Raw genomic sequence first — 26,428 nt, forward strand, 5'->3', positions numbered from 1 at the left:
TCGCTTTTATTTTGAAGAGCTCAGGCCGGATATGTTGCCCTGGACGAAAACATTTGTTTCCGGAACCAAACTAAATTATGTTAGCTAGCTAGCTACTCAAACACTGCTGTCAATGACTTTTATTTGTATGTAGTTCGAGTGCTTTAAGAAATTAAAACTTCATAACTACATAGCTTTCTGCACTGCTTAAATTGAACTAAAGTCGGAATTATAACTTGACTAGTTTTGTTTGCTAACTAACGTCACATATACACAGTGAACTTGCATTTGGCTCACCACTGATTAACGTTAGCTCGTTTTTATTAGCTTTAAAACTAAGTTCGCACTCTGTCAACAGGACCTCTCTTTCCACCCTGGCGTTTCCTTGTTTCGATGGCATTTATCTCCCAAAGCAGGAAAATGAATTCGTGCATCAAGTCATGGACGAGCTGGAAACATACCAACAGAAGAGCAAGCGAAAGACGTAAGATAACAGTCAAGCAGAAATCACACATTAATCACAAACTGGACATTTATACCATTTAGTTATTTGTCTAATTGTTTTTACAGCAGTTAAATCTACGCAAGTCACGCAAAATGTGTTGTAATATCCCATTAACCCAGTTACATCTTGCTCATTTTTTAAAGTCAAAAATTCCTGAGACTGTCTGGGATTAATATCAAATATAATAATATAATAAAATAATGAAGTGGGGAAGTAGGGAAGACTGCATCCGACTGCAGAAATTATTCACAAAACAATTGTGTCCAGTGTCTGTGATTGCCACCTCAACATGTGGTTTATGTTATTCAAAGTAAAGCTGTTTTTATACTACCAAAAGAACTTATGGGTGTCTAACTGTCTGTCACTCTCCCCATGTCCAGTGTGCTCCTGTTCCCACCTTTACCCAGCAGGCTGCGATACTTGATTCACAAGACCATAGAGGACCTGCCAGAGCTTACCACCTTCTCAGTAGGAGAGAGCTGGCATCGTAGAGTGGTGGTCTGCCATTCTGAGCTCAGGTATAGAAGGCGCAGTGCATCCACAAAGTATTCACCTTTTCCATATTTTGCTATGTTACATCTTTATTTCAAAATGGTTTAAATTCATTATTTTCCTCAAAATTCTACAAACAATACCCCATAATGACAACTTGAAAGAAGTTTGTATTAAAACTTTGCAAATATATTATAAATAAAAAAAAATCACATGCATTAATTTTCAGTCTTTGCCATGACACTCAATGTTGAGCTCTGGTGAATCCTGTTTCCACTGGAGAGGAATCTGTAGACCTCAGAGACATTGTACCGGAGGATTGTACTGAGACACAGGTCTGAGTTCCCACTCCTCAATAAAAGGTTTGCCAAAATGCATCTGAAGGACTCTGAGACCATGAGAAACTAGATTCTCTGGTCTGGTAAAACAAAGAGCGAACTCTTTGGCTTGAATGCCAAGCATCATGTCTGGAGGAAACCAACACCGACCCTCCCCTACTGGAGGTAGGCTACAGTCCCGGTCTCCTGCATGGAGGGCGTTGATCCTGTCACTACACTATCCAGCTGGATTCATCTTTTTTTTTTTTTCTTTCTAATAAATTTGAAAATATTGTTGTGTATTTTTTTTTAGAATTTTGACCCACATGGAGGGCAGCAATCTTACCACTATACTATCCATCCACTGGATAGAGTTCTGGAAAAAGTTGTGAATACTTTCTGGATGCACTAGGTAGATAGTGCTATATGCAGTGCTGGTTTGCCTAAGCTTTCCTTTGAACTCAATTCAAAAAGTATGGAAAAAATGGTTTATTCCAGAGTTGTTATGGTGACATATAGTACTGATAATTTGATATCAGTATTGATACTGATAATTGTGTTTGAAACAAGTTTTGACAAGAGTGAAAAAATCAAAGTTGCAAGACTGGAGAATAAAGTTTAATTGACAGCATTGACAGCACTGACAAAGGTTAAAATGTAACTAGTGAAATAGTGTAAATCCAAGACAGGGTTTTAATAGAAATGGATTGTTTACTTTTCTGCAGAGGTGAGATGGAGGAAGACAGTGACTTGGAGAGTAACAACAGCATGTGTGAAGAGATTTCAAGAAGTAGAGAGGAAACGGATAACTTGGCTCCGCCTAAACCTTCAATTCCATCCCGAAACCGAGCACCTAAGAGACCAGACAAACCCATTTACATGCCCCGAGCTGCTCGGGAAAGGCTGTCCCTACAAAACTCACAGGGACCCACAGCAAACAAAGAGTCGTCAAGTCCATCATCTAATAGCTGCATTAGCAGTTCATCAAACAATCATTCCTGTTGTCACACTACGAATACTACAGAGTCTTCATCTACATTCAGGCAGGAATCACCACCCACTGAAGCAGACAGTATCCCTAACCACACTGCAGAAGGTTCAGTACATTGTCTGCAAGAAGAGAAACAAAAGTTGGAAACTGAGCCCTTTGTCTGGGACCAGACTGTGTCCTGCTTCACTGACATGAGTCTGGAGGACTATGAGAAGGACAAGGAATACCTTGATATGCTGCCATCTAGTGCCCAGACAGAAGACTTAACTACAGACACAGCTGATATAGGTGAAGAGGTAAGGAAGAGCATAGTTCACTCTGATGGTATTATTGTTTTTTTTTTCTTTCTACAGACACATACTGATATATAAATATTATTATTGTCCTTTATCACGGGAGCATTTCCTATTACTCAATATGTATTGTTGGGATTAACATTCTCTCACGCTGAGGTGAGATCAGTGCCGTAACCTGTACCCAGCTGTCTTCTTTGTCTTTCAGATCAAGGCACATCTGAAAGAGGCAGTGTCTTTTTCCATTGAGCACGTCCATAATGACTACTCTGTGTATGAGAATGTGTGCATCAACCCGGATGAGTTTCGCCACGTGATCGAGATTTATGACTTTCCGTCTATGTTCAAAACAGATGACCTCTTGGATGCTTTCACAGACTACAGGTGTGAGCAGAATCACCATGACTTGGTTTGTCATCCTAACTCTTGTACTTCACCTGGGTGGATTTATGTTATTTATATTTATGTTTTTCTAGTGTGTGGCTGAAATATTTTGTGTATTGACTCTTCAACAATACGTTCTTATTGAAAACTGAATGGAAAAACATCATGACCAGCTGCTTTTCTATCTGTCTCAGTGATGGTGGAATGAAGATAAAGTGGGTGGATAACACACATGCCTTGGGGGTTTTCTCCAGCGAGTCAGCAGGTATTGTGCGAGACCCCTTTGTAGGTTTAAGGTTTACAATTACTACATTTTCTGTCACATATATTAAAGCATAGCATGTTGTGTCATGTGCAGCAGTCCATGCCCTGTCAATCTGCCACCCACTGCTCAAGGCACGAGCACTGGCTGAAGGGAGTAAAAAAGCAAAAGGCAAGGCCATTAGACGAGCCGGTAGGTGATGAACCTATTTGAAGCCTGCACCTGTTTGAAATAACACACTTGCTATAGTTCATGGAGCTGCCTTAATTTTGGTAATATAACTTCTAGTATTTAGTCTGGGAATTATTTTAAACAAACGATGATGTGGATCTGATGGTTTTGTTTTTGTGTTGTTGTTCCAGAGTTTATCCAGCCAGTGAAGGAACGTCCCAGGACAGACTGTGCTGTTGCCAGGCGGATGGTGACCAGAGCCCTGGGGCTGCGTGGACGAGGACGAGGACGAGGACGAGTTCAGAGATATTGAGGAGAACTGTTTACACTATTGACACAAACAGGTGACTAAGAAACAGTTGTAGGATTTTTGGATGCCCGTAGAAAAGTGGAGTCAGCTGAGGAGGGGCTGGAAATGAATTCCTTTTCTGCGACAACCTGTGTGCCGCTGTGGCTCGACATGCTGTAAGATTTGTACTGTTTTTCTAATTAACCACATCATTAGTTATGACCACGATCAGGAAACGTAAACCAAACTAGAATCAGCAGACTATACATTACTTGACCTCGTTTGACTTAACTGAGTTCCTCTAAAAGCACGTCCATACAATGACACAAACTATCTGCTTTCACCATTTTTATTTAAAAATGTAAAACCTTCCCACATTCACCAATGCAAATAAAATGAAAACAGTGAGGTAGCAACTAAGGACCTTTACAAAATGAAGGTTCCTCAAATTTGCTACATTAAAAAACTAATTTACAAAGCAATGAAGAGGCATTTTCATTTTCACATATATTTGTGGCTTTTACAGTACATCCATGATGTTATTATAGTCCCTGATGGTAATACTTTAACAAAACTCAGATAGAAATAAGCGGAGGGGATGTGCAAGTCATGAAGATGAAAATGTTGGGCTACTCGACATAAGAAATCAATAAATAAAACTCAAATACATAGAACACACAAAAGCACTCTTCTGCTCAGCTTAATCCTGATTTCAACTTATGAATGAAGGTCTTCAAACATTTTGAGAATTACTGCAGGAAACAAGTGCAACCAACTTTTGGCATAAATAAATCTATATACGATACTGCATACCCGAGTGGCTCTGACAGAAAGTGTAAAAATAAATCAAAATTTCACTGCTGTGTACTGTAAATGACAAATGAAATATGGTGTCTTGATTTGTTACAGGTTAAATACAGTTCTCTTAGAAGCAGGAGTTCTTTGTCTGGTTAGGTGTGGTGATGACATTGATTGCAGCGTGTTGCTTATGGTGTAATTATGATCACCATCACGTACTGCATTTGTTTTCAGTCATTTCTAATTATGGATAGAACTATCTTATATTCTGGATGAAACCCTGACTTTAAATTCATTAAAAAACATACAGTGAGATTCTGATCATGTCTAGCACCAAATATAGTGTTCTGCTTTTTGGCTTTCCCTAAATGCTTGAAACTTTGGCCTAGAAAGCATTTGTTAGTACAATTAATTTAATAAATTATTTGGCTGCAATCCTCCCTGACATCTCTCCCAATAAGCACCAGGTCAAAATCAGTATTTCAGCAACAACAGAGGCAAGAAGTACTAAAGTACAGCTGAATGTGGTTAATACATTTAGTAAGAATCCATTTAACCATTTAATCGTTGTCCATTGTACCAGTGGAGCCCTGAGCTCATCAATAATCCAACACTGAGCCAAGGAAGCAAAAGAGTACAGCCCCCTCTAGTGGTTGTCAAATGTTTATATATGCTTCCCTAATGTCTGTCCGTCTGCATCAGCTGTCGCAGGTCTACCTGTGTGAAAGCTGGTTGGTCAGCAATCCAGGAAATGTTTCCTCTGTTTCTGAACTCAGTGAGCCTCCTGTGAAGTCAGACAGAGAGAGGGCGATCAGTGAGATGAGAGTGCTCCTAATACAGCACAAAGAAAACGTTGTAGTTTGGTCTTTTTGTTTGATTCATATGAACTATCAAACAAGAGTTAACCCGAGTAGAAAAACATTTCATTTGAAATGTATTGATGAAAATCAATCATTTGATTACAAATTGTCCACTAGTGTGACATCTTTTAAAATAATAGTAATTTAACAGTGTTTCTGTTTCCCACAGTAAGGTCTGTTAGAGGTGTGCATCTCCACTGAAGAGTTGACTGAAAACAACTAACAAAGCATCAAGTGTTGCCCCCCAGCACTGTTTGTCTGCTTTGCTGATCACTTCAACAGTGTGACGTGTTGACGAGGGAGACTGACACTGCTCCACATCACTAACACCCAGCTGAAGTGTCCTTGAGCACGGCACTGAATCACCACCAGTCTAAGAGGTATTCTGTAGTTCAACCTGACCCATGAACTTTGGACATTACATCTGTGGTTTCTGTTGTTCACTATTAAGATCAATATTAATATTAATTTTTTTTATTGTATGTGAAAAGGCGCTAGAACAAGCTTCTATTGTTTTTATTGCACATTGCCATGAAAATAGAGGGTGTTTTGTTTGTTTGTTTCAAATTCCTCCACAGACTCAGGATTTGGTTAAAGAAATCTTTAACATTGTGCGCTAGCATATTTTTAAATGGAGTACACAACTCCCAACAGACGAATGTAATTTAGATCCATTAACAGAAGCATGTCTGTTAAATATCGTTTTTAAAAGGCAGCATTACAATTAAGACACTTTTCAAGGAAAATATGTCATAATGCACTCATTTATTTCCAGTGTTTCAGTTAAAGTTTGTTGTAATCATTTTGCAACATGTTCGGTTGTTCGTAATATGAATTTCTGTTCTTCCTCTCTTCTAAATAACAAAACGATCTAGTTGTTGCTGCAGAGGCAAAGTGTTGAAGTTTCTCACTCAGAAAACTGACATCTTTAAGCATTGAGAACTTGAATGTTTATCCATCTCTGTTGGGTACTGTAATAAACCTGCTGTAAAGGTGCACAAAATGCCATTAAGAGAGAATTGTATATTAAAGGGGTGCAGTGTTTTATTTTGAATACTGTCTTCATTGTGTTTTTCCACAATAACATCAACCATATAAAAGATCTGGATCTTTATTTCCGTCCAACGCCTTACACAATCCTGTTTCTAAAACAGTTGGGATGCCTTGAAGAACATATAGATTACTGGTGAAAAAATACATTTTAACCTGAATTTGCTTTCATGGGGTCAGTTATTATGCAACCTAACTTCCCACTGAACTTGATTTTTAAAAAGTGTAGGTAATATTAGAAAATACACATTATGATTATTATAAGGACATGGTCTCACCTATATGACAGTTGTATGTCCATATCCGATGTCCGTCGTACCGGGAACGGCACTTCATAATGTTGTTGGTGTAATCTGATTCTGCAACCTCATAGTTGGGGTTTATCACAACCTGGGAGAGAAAGAAAAGTGTTAAAAATGAAACATGGGAGTTAAACTGTATGTCAAACAGGTGCAGAGACGTGGAAAGACTACACTAGCTGCAAATGAGACATGTCTTTCCAGCAGCACGTCATATATACCATAACTAACCTGTAAGATGTAGTCGCCAGGCTTCACGTCTGTGATGTCGATCCACTGGCAGTCAATGTCATGTCTGTAGGTATCCCAGCAGCCAACTGTGATGCCTTGTGCACCGAAGTTTGCACATTCATACCTCTTCTGGATACCTGTCCACATTTGCAGGAGTTTATTGTTTGCATATTATAGCTTTACCAAAGAAAGTCGTGTTAACTATATATACTCTGTCCCATTCATAAACACACGGTCTGTAATAAAATGAAAGGAGAAAGAAATGTGTCTGTATTTACCCTCATCACACTGAGTGTCCTCCAAACAGAAGCTGGCTTTGTGTCCCTCTGCCACTTTAGTACCATTCAGACTCAGCAAGTCATAGTGGGTGAAAACCTCCATACTGTGGTAATGTCTGGGAATGGTGAAATAAAAGCTGTAACATCCTATACAAACCTACTTTTGGTTTCTTTACAATTATACATCTGGCATTAGCATTACCATTTAATACAATAATTAATCATTTGGCAATAATTTCATACAGGAGTTATTATGAAAGCTGTAGGTCTCATCGAGGTCTCACCTATGACATTCATGCCAAATCCAGGAGTGGTGTGCTGCCCGTGGCCTGAAGTCTGACTGGCCGTTGTTATGGATCTGGGAGGAGAAGCGGAGAAGGCGGCGGTAGGAGCTGGAGTCGGCTTTGTTCGCGCTGGTGGCCAGACAGTGTTCCTCGTGGGCACACTGCAATGCATACATGGGCCTGTCCTCCAGGTAGGTGGTCTGTTCTACAACCTGAGCATTGAGGACCAGGTCTGGGGCCGCTGGGAGGTAGAGAGCAAGGAACACAGTGGTTAATGTGAATCATAGGAAATGACATTTGTTTCGATCATACTTGTTATGTTATCAGTAGTCTGGACCTATTTGCCTACGTCAGTGTTCTTTCTTACTCTGAGTACAGGAGACTCCAGCAGCAAAGCGTCCACCTCCTCTGGGACAGTCGACGTGTTTCCCATGGTGCAGACACTGATCCAGCGTCAGCTCAGTTCCTGAACATCTCACTCCACTCATTACCACTGAGTCAGCTGACGAGTCTCCTTGCCAGTACCACGTTTCCTGATGAAAGAGAATCACAAAAGATGGTTTAGAGAGGCCTGTTAATGTAAAGGGAACACCTGCTATCATGGTTGAAAGGTAAGTTGTTAGTTCTCATTTCTTGTGCATGTTTTAGGATTTATGTTCATCTAGCTTGTTTGTAATGGGAGAAACTGCGAGCTTGGCTCTGTCAACTGGTAACAAAATCTGCTTACCAACAGCCGTATACACAGGGTAGTGTTACCACAGCCAGGCTGTTTCCCACTGTTTCCAGTCTTTGTGCTAATACTGTATATGCCACAGTAATTGGCTGCTAGTGGCAGCTTCATATTTATGAAGCAAGGAGACAATTAAGGCTATTTTCCAAAAAGTCAAACCACTACTTTAAAATCTGAGTCTCAAGCTGCCAGATAGTTGTACAAATTGTTTTCCAATGTCAGCTGGATAAGAAAAGATCATGTTGCTGTTTTGGAAAAGTTGATTTGTGTGGGAAGGCTTTGAACGGAAACATTATTTAAATTTTTTTAGTCACACACAGCAAGGGGTGCTTCGTTGTCCTCACAGCCCTGCCTCAGCCCCATTACAACATTCTGCAGACCACAGGGAAATCTCACTGTAAAACAAAGGCCTCATATTTTCCGTCATCTTCCAAGAAAGTGGAGGAGTCATGAGAAAGAAATTTAGCTGAGGCATATGGATGTGGGAGTATTCGCTGGTGGGCCAAAGAGAGGGGGGCAGACATACAGCAGTATAGCTGAAGCTCCGTGTCATTTGTTCCGTCTGGTGGTGAGGCTCGCCTGCAGAAGCATTTAAGAGTCAGACAGGAAACAGTCTCGGGAGAGACTGATACTGATACTGTGTGGTGCTAAGATAACAAAGAGATGACAATAATTATTCCTAAACCCACTGTTAACATAATGAGATTAGTTGTTATGATAACTTGACCTGTTATTTGATTCGGTGCAGTTTTTTTTTTTCTTTCAAAAAACTGCAGGAAATCACTCTTCACTTTAGTTGCTGGTTCTGTAAAGTACAATGCTGAAATGTACTTGACTAGAGTGAGTTCTCCAGCAGTGACTGCAAACACACACTGACATGTTTACGTGTTGCTCCATTAGAAGTACATCGCACGTAATTGTCCCAAACACAGTTTAGTGAGACAAACAGTCTCCACCACATCCAGGGCCAGTTTCACTCACAGAAAACACTGCTGCTTGCTACATCTTCTTAATGCACAAATGATGACACACATGAGCCCCTAATATAAAACACATGATGGGCTCCTCACTTTACCAGCCTCTCACCTCACCATTTAAAGGGTTCACTGGGGTCTCCTTTAAAAAGCAGGAGGTAAACGTAAGCAGGAGTGGGCTCTGATGTTGTCAAGTCGCGCCTCAAGCTTTACTGGTGGAGGGTCCACTAAACTTCAAAGACGCAGTCGAGATTTTTCTCCATCTCTCCCGATTACCACCCCGGACCCACTCTCCCCACTGACTGTGTGTTTTTGATGTATCTAAGCAACCGACATCCTTATTTTGCCCTGTAGGCTCAACAGACTTTAAGCTTGTTAGAGTGAGAGTTAATGGTCACTCAGAGTCACGGGGCTAAAACTTTCATAGATTGTCCTGCTCCTGGCTGCTAATAAACGCTACTCATGACGTCTGACGTTCCTCTCAGACCCCTTACCTGGAAGGCATGGCTGGCAAAGCCCAGGCCCAGCTGTCTGCACACGACCATGGCCTCCATGGTCCCCCAGCTGTCGCTGCACACTGCGCCCCACACAAGAGAGCCGTTCCTCTCTGCCAAGACCTCCACACGGCCCTCATACGGGTTGCGCCCACCACCTAACCGGAGCTGAAGACAGAGATTGACAGATGTGCCTTACAGTCCTGTACAAAAAAAAATGAGTTTTCTGCTTTATATGTCAGGTAGAGTTACTCACTCTATTGCGGAAGCCCATGGCAGGAACATTACACCTGACTGCTGCATCTTCCTCATGACTGCAGCCCAAAGAGTCACGGTTGAAGTAGCACTCAGTCAGTGACTTTTCAAACCCAGAGCACTCCACCTCATTCATGTGGACTGGCCCGATCCCTAAATGGACACAAACGAGACGCACTGAATCGTCTTCTTCTCTTTTGAACAGAAAACAGAGAACTGTAATCTAGTTCCAATATTAGGGAGAAGAATATCAAGTTGTTGCATTACACAATGATCCTAAGCAACACAAGCTTGTACTGCAGTAGCCTTAACTGTTTGTACGTTGTGCTGGAACAATAAATCTGCCAACAGATGAATGATTTCCTGAAAATTAGACACTCGAGATTCAAAAAAGCCATCTGTGTAGCAGGGTTTCCACAATAACACGTGTGAGTAGTCCCTTGTGACTGAGCAGGAATGTCTGTAGTGATGGACTGACTGCCAGTGGAGAAAGATATGTTTACAACAATAAAAACCCAGTGCTGTTGGAATTATAATTTCCACTTCTCACAGATGACTTTAATAGTATAATTACATATTTAAATTATCAAATGCATGATACATTGTCAATATTATAATAAATAATCTGCCACTGAGCGACATCCATAGATGGATTTCTATGGATATGATATAGAAATAGCAAAATAAAAACTGGATTGGATTCATTACAAATCTATGTAGTGAGACACAAAATTAAAGCTAGAAATAACTTTATTCACATTCTTTATTTAGTCAACTTCAATCACTTGTGTGTGGCACCATTTTTTGATCCAGTGGTGAGCAAATAAAAACTTAAATTAAACCTCATGCATTCTCCAACAAAGAATTCCTCTGCTGTAACGGCTATTTTTCTTTGCCAGTACATTTTGTGCACTCTTGTGTTTTGCTGTGAATACGGCAGGGGAACAACTGTTCCAGTGAACACATGGTTCTTATAATGCTGTGGGATATTGCTTTTTGCGGAATAGGGTTCTGCATAAACATTAATGTGCTATGCCATACATTCCCCAACGCCTTCGTGTGCTGACTGAAGGTCTAGACTGATTGAAGTGAGACTAAAACAGGTGGGGATGCTGAAGCCAAAGACAAGGTGGAGGTGCAGGACTCTGGTTTCAGTCCACATCTTTCATTTTCACAGCTGGGAATGAGTTCTGCGAGAAGTGGTGCTTGGATTTTGGTCGACTACTTTGCATCAGTTGAAACGCCATCAAATCCAAAAAACCTCTAAATCGCTAAGTTCATCACTATCTCCAGGCAATTTGTAAATGTAAAGAGACTCCCTATAAAGGTGAAAATTGTTAAGGTGGCCATCTTTTACAGGCTCACTAATCTGTAGGTCATACCTTGTCCCAGTCGGGCACCAGTCAGGGCCTCTTTGGCACTGCCGAATCCCAGCTCTCGACACACCACAGTGGCAGCTCGAATGTTCCAGTTGTCGTCGCACACAGTCCCCCACTCGCCGTTTTTCAGCACCTCCACTCGCCCCTCGCCTATCATAGCTCCACCTCTGAGACGTACCAAAGGTTGCTACGGAATGAGGGCAGCACAAACCAAAAAATTAGCAAATAGCCAACAAGTGTAAAGTGAATAGTCTTATCGTTAACCAATGTTTTTGTGGTTGTGGTGAAAAAGGTTTTAACGTGGTAATAACTAAGGAGACAGAGTGCTAATGATTTGATTTTATACATGATGTTTAGTGCTCGTCCACTGAAATCCATGTGGTTGACTGCACAGTCACATGAGTAATAAGCTGGAGATGCTGTAATTCAGAAGTGGACTTGAATCAAGAACTGATTATAGGATAGTGTATCATGTACTTACTGAACTGTGTATTTACTTTGAGAAAATGAGCTAAGACCTTGGACCAATGCATTAAATGTTTCCTGTAAATCACGTGTCACCAGCTTGATATTTAGTGTCTGTATGGGCCTCATCGTAAACCTCATCTACCAGGATTCAGATGATTTTATTTTGACGTTTGAAATGATGCCGACTACTGACCCGCTGTGCAGCCAAGCATATAAAGTCTGACCTACCTCCACCCTGTAAGCCTTGCTGAAGCCGATGCTGACGCTGGGGGCAAAGGCACGTCCAGGCAAACAGCTGACTACTACGGGCATGCCCTTACTACAGGTGTCGTTGCCCTTCAGCTGTATCTCCCGGCCCAGTTTACAATCAGACAGGTCGGCCTCGTTGCCTGTGCAGTTGACAGAGAAACCCCAGTAGTTCTTCTTACGGCGCTTGGCCAGTAGCCTTAGAGGGAACAAAATAACAATATCAACATATAGTTTATACTGCTTGAGGTTTGGTTTGTTTGCAGAATCACTTCTTTGAAGCAGAGGAACACCTACACTTCATTAAAATATTAAGGAGCTGTGTTATGGGAGCTTATTGTGCATGAGGAATTCAACAATGCCCATCCCATGGTGTGAAGCACAATAGTACCTTCAGGTTCCCATGACCCCACACTTGAATAGATGTCGTTAACTAAGGGTCACAGAGGAACCCAGCAACAGTAGACCTTGAAGCAGGTCTATGCATTGGAAGAAGCGAACCATTTAATGAAACCAGCGTGAGCTACATTTACAGCCTTGTATTACTTGCACACCCTGTCCAGATGCTGTAAACAATGAGACTGTAGCTCCAGGTATTGTTTGAATAATAGAATAATTTAGCAAAATTTGAAGCCATGCCTAATTGGAGTGAGAGTTTATATTTTTGTTGCATTAGTGGGTGAAAATCTAACCGCTTCTTGTTGCTCCAGATGAAAGACAGACTGACTGTGATCTTTTACCTCCTGTAGAACTGGGAACCATTCGAGACCACAGCTGCATCACTCGCTTTAAACCCACACAAGCTTTGTGATCCTGAGCGCTAAAGAAACCCTTATTAACACATAAACACACACCATATGTGTGTAAATGTCACTGAAGACAAAACCAAGCAGTCTTGGATTTATATCTCATACTGAGCTGTTTAGAAGAGACACATGTTATTCTCTTCCATCCAGTTACAAGATGGACATGGGCTCTTGTGATTATTTTCTCATGTGGCTCATGCGAACATCTGTTGCGCTTGGAACTTCAGTGTTCGTGTTCACAGATAAGAGTTAGCAGACACAAAGTGTTCTGGGAAGTAGCTGGCTTTGTGTTTGACTACAGACAGAGTATGCCATTTAAGAAGGGAAGCATCTTATTACTCATGCTCAGAGGGAAACAATTAAACATAACCAAAAGAGCCACTGTTTCACAGGGTACTGAACCTAGTCGTCTCCCAGCAAGGGCCCCCCTTTTGTCCTCTAAAATTTCCTCTGGCAATGTTTGGCTTCTTGTCAAGAATTTCGAGTCTGTTTAAGCTCAGTGTGGAAAAGGGATGAAGGATTAAGTGATGATCGGTGTAAACAAACTTGGTTGTGTAACGTTTCCTCAGTTTGGTATGGTATAACATATGGCCATAGTCCTAAATAGACTACCGCATCAAAAGTACCTCTCTCTCTCTCTCTCTCTCTCTCTCACACTCACTCTCACTCTCTCTCTAAATATATATGTGCGTCTATATATGTATATATAAAAGCATAAAAGTTTTTTTTTACTACATGGGAATGTGTGGGGTACCTCAAATGATGGTATGTTTTTCCGCAGGTGTGATTTTCAACGCGCTCATTCTGTGTATAGCAGCCCTATAGTCCCATAGCCTAGGCTGTAATTAACTCAGCTAGAAGTTAAATGTTTATGTTTATGTTTAAAGTTTAACACAGTTTTTTATTTAAAGACTTGCATTATATTTAATTAGTGTGGTTTATGCTCTCCTGCTGACCCTGGGACCATTACTCACTTGTAGGGACGGGGATTGAAGGGTTTCTCCCCAGGGAAGCCGTACATGCCACAGGTGACCCTGCTATTCATCTCCGTCCACTCCTTGTTACAGATTTGTCTCCACTTGCCTCCGTCTTTCACCTCCAAAAACCCTTCAGTGATGGGAACCCTTTTCCTGTGAGAGTAAGTGGCCCTGATCCGCACATCCTCCACCTGCATCGTCACAGCCTGAAACACGCAACAGAGAGGATGTTTAACCTTTGGAATCTGAAACACAAATTTATGTTCCCTGCATGTGGATCTGTTCACATCTCATCTCGCATTTTCACATGTGATTTTTGTTAGAGTAAATTTGTGAAATGAAATTTAGACAATTTTTAATGCAGAACAAATAAAGTTGTCGTTCCACAGTTGAAATTCTTGTTAAAGAAATACTTTTCATTCCCATAAAAACGACTGCATTCCCTTTCAATACTTCAACGTTCCAGTGGAGTCATTTTCTAATTCCTTTTATGTCTCCACAGATTACACTGTCAGCAGTGTACACTGCATTACCTTCACTTTACTGAATTCCACCTTGACGTTTCCATGAAATGTACTGACATTGCGTAACTGCTTCATAAACATAAGTACATAAATGTACACTGGACTTCCACTTGAAACATATCTATATTTGCATTACAAACTATGACTCATGAAGGAAGAACACAATTCATCATAATTCTTTGTTTAAACTAAAGTCAAGTGTAGCTGGTTGGATGAATGCCTGGAATTTCTTTTTGTGTTTTCATAGTGCAGAGCTGACATTTCTGGGCTTGTTGGACATGATGGACAACAAATATCCCATGTGGCAGCACAGACCTGTTAAAGCTTGCAAACAGCGTTCTGGTGTCTCTCGAAAAACAGTGATTAAAGGGAATGATTGATAACGCAATGGTAACTGATTGGTCTTTCATATCTGAAAAAAAAAAGCAATAACAAATTGAACTTTTCATAAAACAAATGGTTACTAGGGAGTAACATATGAAGTAGTTGTCATTATTCTCACGACTTCAACAATGAGCCAAGAAACAGAAAAGTACAACAGAAGAAACATTAGTCTTTTCCCGAAGCGGAAGAAATCCACCTCTTATTTTAAATGTATGTGCATGATAAAAAAAAAAAAGAAACATAGACTCAGAGAAATAATTATTATAAAATAATGTCAAAAAGCTATGGGGAGTTCTGACGGGGTTCAGGTTGTTAGACTGTCTGCGGGTGGCCCACAGTCTGAAAGGGCTGTAAAACCAGTTGATCAGACTAAATGTCACCAATCCCAGTGAGCATCCTGAAGACCCCTAAATCACGGAGTGGAGGGAGTGGTAACCTTTGACCTCCAGGACTTTATGGGAAACGGCTACCTAATAACCCCGCCATTGTTCGTTTCCTTCCCTGAGCGAAGTGTTTGGCTGGGTGTGAGGTTACACTGTGGGGGCCATAAACAGACGCTCTGTGGTATGCAAACGCTGAGCTCAGTCATTTAGTAGGAACCAGTGCTTTATCTCTGCAACATTCATCCACGGCTCCCTGAAATATGAAACCTCTTGCCACAGGGTGGTTTCCTGAGATGGCGTCAGCCTGAAGGAATGTTCAAGGCTTCTCTAAACACTAAACTACAATGCAGAAGGAGCCATGAGTAAGTCAGACTGTTTCTACAATGACCCCAGCCCTCCCACTGACCGCAGCGGTTAGTTTGGATAAAAACCGCTCTTTCATGAAGAGACTCCTGATGGCCGTAGCATGACAGAGTGTTTTCCATTAAAGCCTGGCAGGATGACAGGGAGTAGGAGACGTGATCATGATCAGGGATCGGCTGTTTTCAATTTAAAACCTATCTAAGTGCGTTGATTTACTTTCCTTCAACGGCAAAAAAGAGAATGTAGTGATTACACCTTATGGTATAAATACATGAAGCTGAAAACATAAAGGAAGAATTAAATACCAGACAGGAGAAGGGGAGAAGGATCTGACCAGTGTTGCATTTGGCTCAGAGAGAGGAAACTGGGCATCTGAACATGTGAGACTAAAGAGAGTAAAACTCACCCACACCTGGGATAAGTCTAAGTGTTTCCCACCTACTCCCAAAACCCAGACCACCAGACATGAACTCAGCATAATGCTGTCTGGCCGAGCCCTAATCTTAACACCAGCCACTTTTCTAGCACAGGTTATCGAACCTGGCTCTGGCCAAAGGTATAGTAAGTATTCAAGCACTTAGGAAACAAGGTATATCGTATAAATTAGTGACATTTAGAGTTTAGGTAGTTGTTAGGTTGGGTAGTGTTACCTTTGAATAGAGCCAGGTTAGTGTCTTCCCCGTGTCTTTCAGTTTTTATGTCAAGCTGTCATTCTTAAATACCTCCCTCATACAGTATGACCTGCTTTCCATCATGCAGGTCACACTGAGGTTAATTCTGAACTGAACATTTCATCTCACTGACTGTTCATTCATCATACGGCTTTTCTCCAAAAACACTTTCTGTGTTCAAATACAGTCACACATTCTTGTTTGCATAGTAGCAGATGACAAAAAAAAAAAAGAGAGAAAACATTCCTCATTTAGCTGACTCTGGTTCAACTCTCTGAAGCGAGCTTTGACCATTACTGAACTATTTCCAACTAGAGAGCAGACTTGTTTTTCTGACTGGGGCCTGTGCACAATGTAGAAGTGTGAACATGAGACCGTGAGCTGGCCAGTGTCTGACTAATGCTTCCAGACCCTACTGTGCATTTCTTCCGTTTTGCTCAGCCTTCCAACCCCGCTGCACGTTTATTTGCACGTGCTCCCAGACACCCACCGACTCAGACGCCCGCCCCACCGAATGAAACATGGCAAGTATGAATGATGATCACGCCACCATTTAGTGGGAAAGCAAGAAAACAGCAAGGGTCTTTGAAATGACTTTCACATCTGCTCCACCCCACTTTCTGCCTCTCCGGACCCCAGTCTGCCTGACTGACTTGACTGCAGAAGCGTGCGTAGTGAGCAGTTGTGTGCTTTGCATGTGGAATATCTATCAGCATGCACCTCCACCATTAGGCAATAAAAAAGGAAAAGGATTATTACTACATCTGGACTAGATACACACTGATCTCTCACAACAACAATACGACAAACTGCATGATTACATATAAACCAAACAATAATAATTCATGTTTATTATTTTCAAGGAATCAACTGGATGACAGTTAACTTGACCAACAATAGTTAAGCTGGCTCCATCCAAATTTAAAGGATCCCCCTACCAGCACCTTTAATGTGTTTTAATGCGCATATATTATTTTGTGTTTGTGTTTTAAATTTAAGCATTTAAACAGTTTCCTGCAATATACATTTCTCTCAGTTTTTGAGTGACCGGTGGGCACCTTTCTAATAGCTCACTGTTGTAGGTATGTACTCACTGTTGGATACGCAGTAATCCACATGAACACAGTGTGCGAGTGGTAAATCATAGAATGCAGGTATGAATCATAAAAGTCAGGACATTGGGCAATGTGCAGCCCAAAGGAGAGGCAAGGCCAGAGTGGGATTCAGCTGCTGAACATGTGTTGGATCTCTCTGCTACTCTGTTAACAAGAGAGAGAAACTTACTCCAGCTTCCTGACATGTTTTAACCTTTTCTCCCCTCGGTCAGCCTCCTCCTTCCAGGACACTTGCACACATGATGCTAGAAGAAAATCCCACATTGGCTCGGGTTTCATTAACGTAAGGACCTGACATTCTTGCAAATGGACACCATCTGACGAGGAGTGCAACCTTTGCCTGGTTCTGACGTGAAAAGAATCAAAAAGCCTTTAGCTGCTGCATTGTGTTTTTAGACATTGGCTTCTGGAAACTTCATTCATTCCGTCATGATGTAACTTTGAGGTTTTCGTAAACTCGCTAACAAGTTTTGCGGGCATTTTCTTCCATTTAGAAAGATTGGATCTTTTCTCAGAAGATGAACTCATCTGGATTTGCAATATGTTTCTACTGATGTAGGTTCTGCTAGAGGCTGTGGGTGATTCCTCTAATGGAAAATTACTTATTTTCTTAATGTGCGCTGGTTTTTGTCTGATTGAAGCTTTTGTAAGCAACACTTCTTATTGCAAACCTCTTGTCTTCATGGGACAATGCATTGTGCAATGTTTACATAAGTGCACAGCAAAAAGAACATCCCAGAATAACTCCTATCAAACTTAACCATGAACCTGCAATCTTCCTTAAATGACACATCACACTCTTTCATAAAGATCTACCATATACAGACCGAAATGTTAGGCAATGATTGCGTGGACACTGGCGACACGTGAAGCGTGCCATTCCCATGTGATCAACAGCTGAACATCGGGGAGGTGGTTGAAATTTCCCCGCTAGCAGACGATAAACAAAGATTTCTTCCATCCTAATGTTTAGTTCTGCTGGCAAATTAATCTCCCCATACTGACTGCAAAGCTCATGCCTCAGTGAGAGACAAACACATCAGGCAACAGGGAAAAAAACACATAAATGCAAAACTGTGCATTGTGCCCAATACAATTAATGCCAGACAGTGTTCTTGGGATGTCTTACATACTGCATGTTACAATAATTCCTGTAACATTATTCAGTCGCACAGGAATCTGTGTTCTGTTGTTGCGTTAAGAGTGTTGCATAACCAGATGACGCCGTATAGAGGGGAGACAGAGCCTCCAGAGTTTAGACAAGATGCAGATGGCATTAAAGACAGACATTACTTTAAGAATCTCCAGTGCTGAAGGTCAGGGGTTAAATAACGGCTCCAGCAAGAGCTTGGGATGAGTGAGAAAGAGAGATTTTCAGCTAAATGACTTGATATTATATCTTTCATGCCACTGGAAACTGCTGTTTTTATTAAAGACAGACTGATGTATTCAGTAGACCATTATTTGTGGTCAAAGCTGAACTTGCCAGGGCTAGCTGGGAAGGTTATTCTGTAAAGTAATCACACAATGTAGGCATCATAAGACCATATGTTTGTGATCTGTGTGATTTAGCCTGAAATGCTACAAAAAACATCTCAGTGGAATAGCTGGTAATACAAAGTCCGTGACTCAGACTGAGAGTCGTCTTGTAAATCATATTAAAATGATTATTACTGAAGCTTCAAGTTCAGGATTCACGTGTCACATATTTCCCGGCATACTTTCGGTGGTGAAACTACTAATGACTTCACATTTTCAGTGCTGACTTGGATTTAGTACACACATGGTTGGAGTGTTAACTTTCCAGATTGAGTACAGAATGTCAATTCATGCTGTGAATAAACAGATAGAAGGAACAGTGCGGCCCATTGATGACGTTAGCTCTGGCATGGTTCAAGAGGTGTAGCTACACCTTTTTCCCATTCCTCTCTCCTAGGACTTAAAAGAGTTCTGCCAGACAGAGGAAATATTTACAGGGTGGGAGACTCTCAGCAGCAACAACCCAGAGACCCTAAATACACAGGCAAAATAAGGAACAAGAGGGTGCTGCTTACAAATATAACCTGTTAAAATAATATGACCCATTACGAATAGGTCCATGATTAAATGTGTAATTGAAGTCACATTCACTAAAAACACAGACACAGAGCTGGTCGGTTGAAAGTCTAGTAATACAGTCCAGTATTAACAAACCACAAAACTCTGGTATGAATGCAGTAACAAAAAGTTTGAGCATCAACCATCTCTGAGCTGCCAAACAAATGTTGCTTCATCCCTATCAGTCTGGTATTAATAGGGAAACCCTCAGAAACTTGTTCTCAGGCCAGCTGAAGGACACCCTCTATCTCCTGTTCTAACTCCCCTGCTCCCTGTCATGTCCACAAAGCCACATTGACTTTCCACCCTCTGCAGCCAGACAGGATGGTCTTCCCCTTCTCTGAGTCAGCTCCAAAATCTCCCTGGCTGGGGAGTGGTAAAGTCATTAGTTCAAATGGTGCAGTGAACATCCTGACATTATAGACAATCATATGCTGACTTGTGGATTATTTCACTGCTCTCATGTCACAGCACATGTCTCCAAAGAAGAAATTAATATGTCATTTTGTCCAGACATAATGATTTAGTATCTCTTACACCATTATTCCACTTATTAGTTTTATCCATTTAGTCATACAGATGATACAGATGTTTCCTAGCAACCAATTTATACATTACTGGTCTTTATAAGCTTTATAGTTTCCTACATTTTAACTGTGAAACCCAATTTGGTAAACCAACAGTTCAAAATGTGCTAAGACATGCTGAGATCTTCTAAGGCGTAGTGTCTAGCTCAGTCCAAAGGTTTGGAAGGATTTAAAGAGAACACTTCACTTCGAGCTGCTTGGAGCAAAGCACTATGACGATAAGGTTTTTCTTTCATCCGAAGCCTATTCATTTTTTAAATGTACTGAACACCTGTTCAGGTTACATGTATGTACTTGAACGGTGTGGATGCTGCTCGAGTGCTATTAGTTATGTGATGAAGTGATACCACCCTGGTGTCGACATTTGAATGAGATTTAATGCGTTTACGCACGAATGTACAGTTTTTGCCCTAAGTGTCTGTTTCTCCATATGAACCCACCTCCTCACTGTTGGCCTGGTTCCGGATGAACTTGAAGCCTGGAATGCGCTTCTGGTTGCACACCACCCCGACGTCTTCTGAATGTTTGCAGTCAGACACACCGAAGCCGTTGGACTCACACTGAGCCAGGCTCTTCTCTCCACCACTGCAGTGCACGTTGTCAAGCCAGATACGGCCTGGATCAGAACGAGGGAGATATGAATGAATGGACAAACCCTGGTTTATCTTGCTCCAAACTAAATGTTTAATTTGTGATGTGCTTTTTCTGCAACCTTTATGCTCATCCTGATACTTTTTCTTGACTTGGAGAGTGAATCATTAAAAGAGACTTGTTTTTGGTGTCTGCTATACTTTTATTACATATTCCCATGTGAGATGGAACCATCATCTTTGCTTCCTTCTAACTTTCCCCAGTAAAAGATTAAGACCTACACTGTGTGTCATACCCGTTTGACAGCTGTGTCAGCATTTCCACTAAAGTCTAGTCACAGAGACAGCAAACCTACTCACGTGGAGACGCATTTGGTCTCCAGCATAACCTGGCGCATTTCTTCAGCCAGAATCTGGCCAATAAATGTTGTAAGGACCGGAGTGGATCATCTGGTGTCCAGCTGGCTGTTCTGAATCAGCTGTGAGTGAAACTACACAACTGTGGTCATGGAAACCACCAAAGTACTGCTTGTTATCCTGACCGTCTCAACATGTTGCTGAGGAACATCCTGATCATACCTGAAAAGTGGCTGCATGTAAACGGTCACGTAGCTGCCTCTGGCAGCACATGATTACCTCTGGAACGTTTTCATACTAAGAGCCAAGTCTATTGCGCTGAAACGCAGCAGAGTTTCTAAGTAGCATGGCCTCAGCACACCTTTGTCTAAATACACTGTCAGCATTTACCAGTTGTGATAAATCTGAACTGCTGCATTAAAACCATTATTTACGAATATTATGGTTTTCTAATTTCATTAGCCAGTAAAGAGAGCAGGGAGCACAATGCAGACGGAGTCGTTAATTTTCTAACTGAGCTTTTTTGGCACTTTAAATTAACCACATAGCATTAACTAGACAGTGTTTGTGAATACAATTGGCGTTCACACAAGGTCCAAAATTGCATCTATTGCTGCAAATAATGCGGGTAGCTGCGTAAAGACACCCAAGGAAGTGATTGACACTCCTACAACACTCCAAAGCATAATGTACTTGTACTTGTCGTGGAGTCACGTTGTGGAGTTTATGTCGTCTTCAATTAAAAACATTTGGTGGTTTCTTTCACCAGTGCATTAGTCATCATGATGGGAAATGGAAAATGTTCTTGATCACTTTTATAGCAGCGTGTCTCCACCAAGAACAAGAAGAAGACAAAAGAAGAGAACAGTTGTGTTGTTTCCTGCACATGCACACAACTAGTGCTGGCCTCAAATGCACTCCTTTAAAACTACTAAAAGACCCTTATCATTACACCTTTTGCTAAAATAAAGTGCAAACAGTAGCAGCCATGGGCGGCATTACTTCATTATTGTAAATCAAAATTGTTGTTGTTGTTATTGGCTCTGATACTTTGGAAAGCAAACCACTTTAGTTCATTCCTTCACTTTTATAGTAACTGGCTGAATGTGGACAGCCCAGTAGGAAAATGTGTCTTTAACAAGGGACAAGAGACAATGTTTTAATTAACAGCCACCTACTATATACCACCAGACACCAGCAGCTATCATATTTACAGAGCTGGGAATCTCATCAGTGTTTTTACAGTCATGCAGGAATTCATACATGACAGACACAAAGTGGATGAGATTATGCCTGACGGTGTGCGGCTAGTTTACACACACTCAGTGTTTCCAGCCCCACCACCCCCTTGCTCATGTCTGATTGGTTTCGTCTCCTTTCTCTCATAATGTGGAAACCAGCACCTGAGGATATGAGCAGTCAGACGGGGGGAAACATGTACCTCATGTGAGGATTTTCATGGAACATAGTGAATTTTATGACGGGGATATTCTTCTTTTGAATGTGTGTGGTTTATCATTTGATGAGATTAACACCATATAACTCTCACCTCAGTTCCTTGACAACTAAAAAACATGATTTTGAGTCGAGGGGTGTGATTATATAATACTTAGTTAAGACTATGTCCTGAAAGCAGACAGTAAAAAACATCTGCACAGCTCTTACCTTCTCCTTTTCCAAACTTGGCTGAGGGGACCCAGGACACTGCATCTATGAAACCAAGCTCTCTGCACACCACTTGTGCAGCATAGATGGAGAAGTCATCGTCACACACGGTCCCCCACTCTCCGTTATAGAAAACCTCCACCCGGCCCTCATAGTGTTTCCGCTTCTCCCCGGCTAGACGTAGCTGGATTACAGGGGCGCTGGAGTCTGACTGGGCGGTGCACACGCACAGCAAGGTGGACAAGACACAGAGGATGGCAACTGGATGCAGCATGATGCACAACAAATGAAAAAACTGTGATCTAGAGGGAGATAAATAGACAAAAGTCCATAACAATCAACAACAGTAGCTGAAAGCTGCTTTTTCAATATTACTTAAAAAGACAAATGTGCATTTTCCAGTTCCGAGGAGTTAAACTGAGGACTAAAGACAGGAAGAAGCAGGCAGCAATGTGTGGTGTATGAGCTGTTTCAGTACAATGTTTGGCCTTCGTCAGACTCCTATAGACTCTCCCTGAAACCACAAGTGTAGGCTCAAGAAAAGGTTTCACAATATGTTGAGCTAAGGTTTATTTAGCTGCCAATCACTTCATGTTTAGATGAAAATTGAGGGTTTTTTAGAGACAAGGATTCACCTCCCTATCTCTCTGACAGTCTAATGAAGAACAAACGCAGACTCCAGCAGGTTGGGCGCTGCTCCTGTCATTTATCTGCTGATCTGTGCCTGGAGGCTCTGAGGTTCAGAGTGAAAGTCGACTCTACCTTCATATTTCAGGGGAAACTATGAAAATGTCAGTGCAGGGGCCCAAAGGTCCCCGGGGAAGAATGTTCCTGGAGTTAAATGAGAGGGAGGGAAGACAGTGAAAGTAAGACAACCTCCAAGTCTTTAGTCTGTGGGAGGGGAGTAAAGAGGGGGGTTGTTTCCGAGTTGACGTCATAGGAACAGCCCAACACACTTGAGAAAACACCCCTGGAGTCCACAGTCACTAAATTGTTAGATGTTACGTGCAATCACCACAGTGAGACATATGGTTTATCTTGTGAATGGAACAAGTTCACCAGGAGACATTTTTGTTTTCAGCCACAGCAGTCAAACTGACCCAGAGCACAAGAATGAGCAATATGTGCATTTTAAACTAGGTCCAACAGAGATAATAATACATACAAACAGCTCTGAGTTAACACGTCAGTCTGATCAGTACATATCATCTACAAACACACACATCCGTGAAAATGTAAAACACATAATGTGGCTCTGAAACGTGACTCATCATGCTCTAAATGGAGAACATTTAGTCTTACATGAGAACAAAAAAAAAGGCCTAACAATAAGTGAAAGCGAGCCAAGGGTTGTCAATTCAACCAGAAAATCCCAAATTCCACAGGCTGCATTTATTGAGCTCTCAGTCAAAGCCAGAGCTGCAGCATTGTCTATTGTTCATTAGTGAAAAACAGAAATCAACCTTCAAGTGCCTGTTGAGCCTTGTTGCCAGATGCAAACATTCACAGTGAGTGACAAAAGACAGAGCTCAAGGAGTTTCCACAGAACATGCACCCGATGTCAAACCAGAGTCAGCCACCAGAAAATCCTCAGAGTTACCATATTTTAATATTACTACCATGTTTATTATGCTGCTGAGCTGCAACTGTTATGGTGTAAAGATACAAATAAACCTTTTCAAGAGAGAAAAGTCTATTTATGTTTCCAGCTGCACATATAGGACCCAAACACAGAAAACTGCAGTGTTATAAATAAATAAATAAATAAATAAATAAATAATTATCCAAAGTTTCACACACTCGTGCACGTGCGAACAACATCCAATTAGAAGTGGGCAAACGACTTACTTTGACAGACGCAGATCGGGCAGCACAACCCGCCAGGACGCGCACTCACAAGTGTCCAACCTGCTGGAGAGGATGGGACGTGGGACCCTTTAGTACTCTCCTGGCTGCTCGCTCTGCTCCCCTCTCAGCTGGCAGCGAGCTCCCGTCCCACTCCTCACCACAGCGAGCAGCCAATCACAGCCCGCCTCAGCATCCAGAACCCGCCTCCTCCGGCCCAGTCACCAGGGTTTCATAAAGCGCAGAAGAGGAGCTGGAAAAATCCTGGACCTGGGTCTAGCAGATACCCCTCTATTTAAAACTCCTCCTGCCAAAGCCTCGTGGTTAAAGCCTCACTTTAAACTGCACGTTCATGACCTCCAGACAAGCCAAAAGCCATTGGATGTATTAAACATTCATTTTTTCCAGATTGGGTGTGCACTTTCTGATTCTGTTAGAACATCTTCTCAGCCCATTACCGGTTGTTCAAACCACCAGCAGTGAAATATGAGGACACTGGCACACTGTGAGTGTATGTTTGAAGTTTGATTAAGCAGTTTTCACTGAAATTAAATGAAACGACTGGTGTGAACTGTACATTGTTCAAATCTCTCATTAAGAGTCAAGTCTGCAGCTTTTTGCTGCTTGTTCAGCAGGTTGTGATTCATCTGTCCATTCCGACTCTAGATGTGGACAATCGTTTAAGTCAAACAAGCTCAGTCTTGCCACAAATCATGTGATGACTGTTGGACAAGAACGGCTGATCTATGAAAGATAAATATATAACACACCAAAAGAACCAGACATTTTCTTCAAAGCATGTAGACTGAATCAGTGATCATAAAATGTTTTTTTTTTTTTTTAGAAAATTTGAGGGTAGCCAGGTCATAACTTGCAGTCCCAGATGTGGTGAGCTGGAAATATAACTTTAACATAAGGACTAAATGTTTCTACATTGCACATGTAAGTGTCCTTTCTCTTCCGTGACCTTGAGCGAATGCATCAAGTCATTCCTGGCGAATGCGTTGAATTCTTGTTGTCTGTCTTCATTATTTGTCATAAGTTTTTAATGCTGTGCGATAAAATAAAAGACAACTGAATGTCAAACCTTGAGAGTATGGTTGACAGTGAAATGACTGCACAAGTAGCACAAAGTGTTTGTGCTACTGTAGTGTTCACAAACAGCACCACGTTTAAATGGACATGACTTCAGGCAAATGTCCATAGTGTACATGTAATAAAACTTATAACAGGTGAGTTGTGGGTTCAAATGAGTGACAATAAATTATTATAATTATATATTCTTTCATAGGACATCTCACACTGCTACTTTTATACTGAGAGAAGTTTTTCCTCAACAATTCTCATTAATCTGTCTTTGATGCCTGATGCTTATAAGAATCTTGCGTGTCTTGTTCTGTTTTGTTGCATCTGGCAAATGCTATTTAAAATGGTTTTGTCGCAGTAAACACCATCAGTGAGAGCGTAACAGCAGATGAGAAAGAATATTAGTGTGCTCTACTTACACGTCCGTTACATTGATGAAGGTTGTCTAAAATCAGAAAATCAAAATCAGCAAACACAGTTTAAGGAAACAAAAAGTTACCTCTCTCTTCCTCTATCACATTATGCTCGATAATGCGGTTGAAAGTTCCTGTTTTAGCCCAGGGGAGCATGAAGGAGGTGGTCTTTGTAGTCAAGTTGCAACAAAACAGGGGAATGTTGAAGCAGACCAGACACATTAGCACGTCTAATGTTGGTACATGTCCCAGTTATTAACACGGATAGCAAAGTGGCATTGTTCAATGAACAGTGCAGTAATCTTTGACATCCTAAATGAATATTGTTATTCCTGAAACGGGCTCGTTACACAACACATACAGGGGTAGACTGTTTTGTAGAGCCAGTTATTATAATTGTTAAATCTGACTACTACAGGAAACTGCAGACTCTTGACTCATAAACAAAATGCCACTAATGACACGCTTGCAAAAACCAACAGCACGTTGGCTGTAAGGACATGAAAACAGTGATGAAATTTGACTTCTGGAACTAA

General features: G+C 41.4%; 2 protein-coding genes across 3 annotated transcripts; one reads left to right on the top strand and one right to left on the bottom strand.

Moving 5' to 3' along the window:
* The first annotated feature begins 61 nt into the window (after nucleotides 1-61).
* r3hcc1 (R3H domain and coiled-coil containing 1) lies at nucleotides 62-6,395 on the top strand. Of its 2 annotated transcripts, XM_026347548.2 has the most exons (8): nucleotides 62-463; nucleotides 865-1,002; nucleotides 2,019-2,580; nucleotides 2,786-2,961; nucleotides 3,156-3,226; nucleotides 3,320-3,415; nucleotides 3,586-3,738; nucleotides 5,511-6,395. In XM_026347548.2, exons 1-7 carry the CDS (start codon nucleotides 420-422, stop codon nucleotides 3,705-3,707), a joined length of 1,209 nt encoding a protein of 402 aa, XP_026203333.1. In that variant the 5' UTR covers nucleotides 62-419; the 3' UTR covers nucleotides 3,708-3,738; nucleotides 5,511-6,395. The 2 variants fall into 2 exon arrangements, 1 of the variants encoding a protein (XP_026203333.1); XR_003297987.1 differs by lacking the exon at nucleotides 5,511-6,395 and having other exon boundaries at nucleotides 3,320-3,495; nucleotides 3,586-3,687.
* loxl2a (lysyl oxidase-like 2a) lies at nucleotides 3,726-26,018 on the bottom strand. The gene is made up of 14 exons (XM_026347546.2): nucleotides 24,397-26,018; nucleotides 22,549-22,850; nucleotides 20,377-20,552; nucleotides 13,810-14,018; nucleotides 12,012-12,228; nucleotides 11,319-11,502; nucleotides 9,938-10,089; nucleotides 9,682-9,849; nucleotides 7,851-8,016; nucleotides 7,484-7,724; nucleotides 7,200-7,315; nucleotides 6,922-7,058; nucleotides 6,670-6,781; nucleotides 3,726-5,265 (listed from the first exon to the last, which is right to left on the bottom strand). The coding sequence occupies exons 2-14, from the start codon at nucleotides 22,820-22,822 to the stop codon at nucleotides 5,195-5,197; spliced, it is 2,223 nt and encodes a 740-aa protein (XP_026203331.1). The 5' UTR covers nucleotides 22,823-22,850; nucleotides 24,397-26,018; the 3' UTR covers nucleotides 3,726-5,194.
* Between the last annotated feature and the right edge of the window lie 410 nt (nucleotides 26,019-26,428).

This window comes from Anabas testudineus, chromosome 5, assembly GCF_900324465.2.
Source record: "Anabas testudineus chromosome 5, fAnaTes1.2, whole genome shotgun sequence".
Classification (NCBI taxonomy): Eukaryota; Metazoa; Chordata; class Actinopteri; order Anabantiformes; family Anabantidae; genus Anabas; species Anabas testudineus.